The sequence below is a fragment of the Etheostoma cragini genome, chromosome 7 (genome assembly GCF_013103735.1).
Source record: "Etheostoma cragini isolate CJK2018 chromosome 7, CSU_Ecrag_1.0, whole genome shotgun sequence".
Taxonomy (NCBI): Eukaryota; Metazoa; Chordata; class Actinopteri; order Perciformes; family Percidae; genus Etheostoma; species Etheostoma cragini.
Window position 1 is genome coordinate 10,127,800 of NC_048413.1, and position 4,811 is coordinate 10,132,610.

Consider the following 4,811-nt stretch of genomic DNA (forward strand, 5'->3'; position numbering starts at 1 on the left):
GACGACAGGAGGACAAGAGACAGAAAGACACATGAAGGAGGGGAGAGACAAATAATAACAGTAGACTAACTCCCTCCTCCAGCTTTGGCTTTGTATTAAAGCTGAAAGCACAGGCACAGACAAACAGCTAGGCAAAGAAAAAGAGAACAATAAATGGAAGGAAAAAATCCTCTGTGGCTGGTTGGAGGTGGATCCCACAGTCTTCCGACTCTGCAAGCGATCTTGAAGGCTTTCATAACCTGAGGCCGGGTAACAATTGAGGAGGAGCGCTGACTCCACTGTTAAAAGAGGGTACACTTAGGTAAAGGAGCCCCAGCACAGCAGGCTAGGTTTGTCAGAAATACTCCACTCAAGGAAACTACTATAAAAACAGAAGAAATACTTGCATCTTCTTTAATAATTACATGAATGATATGGCTTATTGAATGAGTTGTATATGCTGAGCCTATGACAACATGTGACTATGATTCACCGTTTAAAATCTGTAATAGGATTAACATTTCTTGTATGACGTTAGCAAATACAGCGGAACAGCTTCATGAAAGTGAAAAACATGTCTAGAAACAACACACTGTATTTGTATGAGTCAGTTTTCATGCTCTCTGTAGAAATGGCTTAACGTCATTTTCCAATCATGAAACAGCAAACAGAAAACCATGTAAATGTGAATCAATACGCAAGATAACATGCCCAGGGATATCTTGATATGGCTGTTATTATGTAACATTGTTGCTAATAAACATATCCTCATATCTGGGTTTTTTGCCAGAGGAACAAAATGTTCTGGAGACGTAACCTTTTTTTGATGCACACAACTCTCCTCTGTGCTGTCGCTTCTGACGTTGCCATTGGCAAAGGCAGGAGCTTATTATGGGCTGTTTTAAACCACGGATGCATCAGACACTAGCTACTCCCCTGAGGAAACTTTAACTCACTGAGATTTGCCCCTGAGGGCCCAACAGCTCCCGTTGGTTTGATAATCCTTACACATGGCTGACACAGCTCCAGCTGCAAACTCGACCACTGAAAATGGTTTTAGTGCGCAAATGACAGCCTTTAAGCAGACCGAGTTGGCCTGAGCCAAGTTTGTGCTATTTTGGCAAAAGCCAAAATACTACTGTAGCATCGGCAGGGAAAATGGTACAGTAAGCTGCTTGATTTGGCAGACCCATCTGCTGTTTCGGCTCTTTAGCTCTGCACTGTCAAAACACTTTAGTAAGGTGATTCTTGACCCTGCGATGCTCCATTCTCATATTTATGATCTATTACGCTCTGCTGTTTCAGATTATATGGCTTTCTATTCTGTTCTGTCTTGACGGAGCAGGAGATGAAATCTTAAGGTGTGAATGTCATTGTAACTTTCAAAACAATAAAAGGGAAGATCAGAACAGTTGATCAATAAATAAGTTTTAAAAACCCTTGGTATAATGACGCAAGTAACAATGATGGTGCATCAATGGCTATAATCATGTTCACCTAACAGAATGACTGTAGTCATTTATGGCAGAGGACAGTTATTGTAGCTATCAGACAAGTGAAAAACCAAATAGTTATTATACAGACAGGTCTGCACATTTATTCAGCATGTACCCTGGCTTTAGCGAGTGACTCACTTACAGCTCTGTAACGTTGTGCCCCCATCTACTGATGCTACAGTATCTGAACGGACAGCATGCCCTACCAGTGCCCAACCCTTCTGATGGAACGACAATGTAATGCATTGTATTGCAGTCGTTGTCTCCTCGCTATAGCAGCATGCATCCTATAGTTGCTGTCTCCGGTGGAGGCATATGCAGAGCTGTGCTGGCAGCTGCCTTTGGTCACTCTCTCAGTTTGCAGACTAAGAACACTGTGCTGTCAAAGACTCAGGCTCAAAGTGAAGGAATGTGCTGTCAGTGACTTACAGCTCTGGTGACGCACTTGTTTTTATTCAGCATTGGCGTCACTTGAACAGGGGCATCGCATTAAGAATCTCTCAGCCAATAAAGGGGAAATGGGCTTTCCTGCTGTAACATATATGGCATATATATGCTATATGGCATGAATGCCCTCTGAAAATGCATGACATTATCTCAATGATAGGTAAAGTCCTTTGATGTTTATTAGCTGCCTTGTCCATGCAATGCGATATTTTCAGTATGCTGAGTACAGAGAAAAAAAGTACCCCAGAAAATTATCCATGCACAAAGATCTAACCTCCTGAATGGTAATGTCACGGACAATAGGATTACCCAGCTTTTAGTTTAAAAAAGAAAAAAAAATTGGCACGTCTCAACTTCACTGCAACGCTTTCTTGATCTGGGATTTTTTTTTAAATGAGCCTATTATTACTAAGCAAAGATTCCGTTTTTTGTGCCTGCAAGGGTAATAACTACTGAACGACAAAGCTGGGCAGCAACGCTAGTGCAGAGTATCTACTGTACAGATCCATGTCATAACCTCTCCGCCAAAACCGACTCAGGGGCTGTAGATTTACCAATACTATTACAGCGTGACTCTATGCGCAGCATGAACATACAGTATCTCTCCCTGATGTGCTGTGCATTGCTTTGCACCAGTAAACTAAATGGCAACCAGTCAATTCCTTGTCAAATAGCACATGGCAGCACATTAACAGACCTAGTTTGAATAACTATTGTAGATGTCTCAGTTGCTCTTATTCTTTTTAGATTGCCCTGCATGTAGAGCGTGCATTTTGTTCCATTGCACAAAATACAGTATACATATTTTGTTGTGTTTTAGAGTATTTTACCCGAGGCACCCTCTGCATCCCCTTCAGGCAAGAGTAGTGAAGTGTAGTATCCTTCAAGGCCAACAAAGCCCTTGGCCAAATCCAGGTTATCCTCCTCTTGGCCTTCAGTGTTGTAGGCTCAGAAATATCATTCCAGAGGGGCTGGGGCCTGCCAGCAATGATGGAATGACATTTACAACAGAACAGACTTATCCTGCTCCAGCCCCTTATTAAAAGGAGTATTGGCCAGGCACTGTGCAAATCAGTCAGTTTGAGAGACAGTCAAACTAAGACATTAGTGTCAATCCTCGACGAATGTCCTCTGTCCTCTTACAACCACAACAACAGCAACCGTTTCACAAAGCCATCGATTTGCACCACACTTTCATTTTCCTGAGAGCTCTGCCTCTTGGCCCAGTCTGTGGTTTCTTTCTCTTTGGACTAAAGCTGTGAGGAAACGGGGAGGAAATAACTCAGCCACTATTTCAGAACTACAGACAGACCAAGATGTTCAATTGCTTATTATGTAACGACCAAAATAGAATGCAGCATGTAATAAAATTATGATTACTGGTACACTAAAGGAACATGAGAATCTGAGGAATGTATTCATGCATTCCTGTACACTGTACACATGGAAACAAGACAGATATTCAAGCCGGTGAAGGAAGGAGCAGATTGCCTGTGAAGGACTCAGTGGAGACCCATGAAGGTCTCACATTCATTAAGATGATTGATCCACCATGTATGGTATTAGATCCTGACATGGCAGGGTAATTCAGATTAACGCTATGCACCAGCTGGTAAGTACATGTGTGAGAAATTCAAGTGTTCACTTATTTGGTTACACAGGACTGTAAAGGAATTACAGGGTCTACATACTACAGCAAATAAAACAAAGTTAAATGTGCATGTATAGAGAAATAGGGCAGCAGAATGCTTATTCAGCTAAATACTAAAGGTGTTGAGTACTAGAGGGTAGATTGTGTGCAGATAAATCTTGTACAGCACCACACCAAAAATAACTCCAACCAAAAAACATCTCAGATCTAATTTTGTCCACCTTTCATCCCAGCATATCTGACACATAATTTACTGAAGTAGAGATGCAAGATTTCCATACAGACTGTAGGACTCATCGCATCCCAATAGTAATAATACCTCAGAGTCAGCCGCATTTCTCACACACACACACACACACACACACACACACACACACACACACACACACACACACACACACACACACACACACACACACACACACACACACACACACACACACACACACACACACACACACACACACAAAGCTGCAAGGAACTCATGTGCCCAGCAAGAGCTGTCACAGCATCATCCAGAAATTAGTCATTTTTCTCAGCCACCCGAGGCTCTAAAACATCACTCACATGACTCTGTTGTGATTTCAGTCATAATGGTCGACAAATACAAAACCACACTCAGGTTGCATCGCCTTGTATGAAGAAACATGGTATTACATTCAACTATTTGCATCTCATTCACACAAACAAAGGTATGTTCCACCTCGTTGTCTCTCCCCTGTAGGGAGACGTTGTTTACTAAAAGCACAGAAAGAGAACATGAGAGGACAAAGCAAGTGTGTAAGCTATAGGTGACTCAGCAAAGACACTGGAGAGGTAGACACCGTGTTTTCCACCACCACTTCCCACTCAACTGCTGTCTCCATGAATGGGAGCTACACCAGTACGTGCCGCTTAAGCAGGCGAGCCCGCCTGTCATACTATCCGACAGCAATCACAATGAACATGCTACTCACATGTCGTAGAGCCGGTAACCCACGGCAGAGCCCGGTCTGCTTGAGTGGGACCCCGGGTCTCGTGTTCGCCTAGGGTCCGTGCTGCTCACCACGGCGCGCCACACGCTTGGTTTGTCCATCGTTTATGCTGGTCAATGGGACTGTGTGACTGAGATGGCGTGCGCACACGGGCTCACGCACAATTGCTCTCCCTCTCCCTCCCAGTCACAAACACAGGCAGCCAGAGAGCAGTGTGTGTGACGTAACGAGGAGCGTCCAAGAGGCTGACGGATTGGGGGGGGG

General features: G+C 43.5%; 1 protein-coding gene across 3 annotated transcripts in view; it reads right to left on the reverse strand.

Annotated features, from left to right (window-relative positions):
- LOC117948129 (IQ motif and SEC7 domain-containing protein 1-like) overlaps nt 1-4,811 on the reverse strand; it is an 86,008-nt gene that overhangs the window by 47,293 nt on the left and 33,904 nt on the right. Inside the window, exon 1 of one of the 3 annotated variants that reach the window (XM_034877613.1) lies at nt 4,530-4,788. The exons of the other annotated variants lie outside the window; for them this stretch is intronic. Coding sequence (XP_034733504.1) covers nt 4,530-4,648 — 119 coding nt within the window. The 5' untranslated portion in view covers nt 4,649-4,788. Of the gene's footprint in view, nt 1-4,529; nt 4,789-4,811 lie in introns of those variants that run through there. 3 annotated transcript variants of the gene reach the window in all.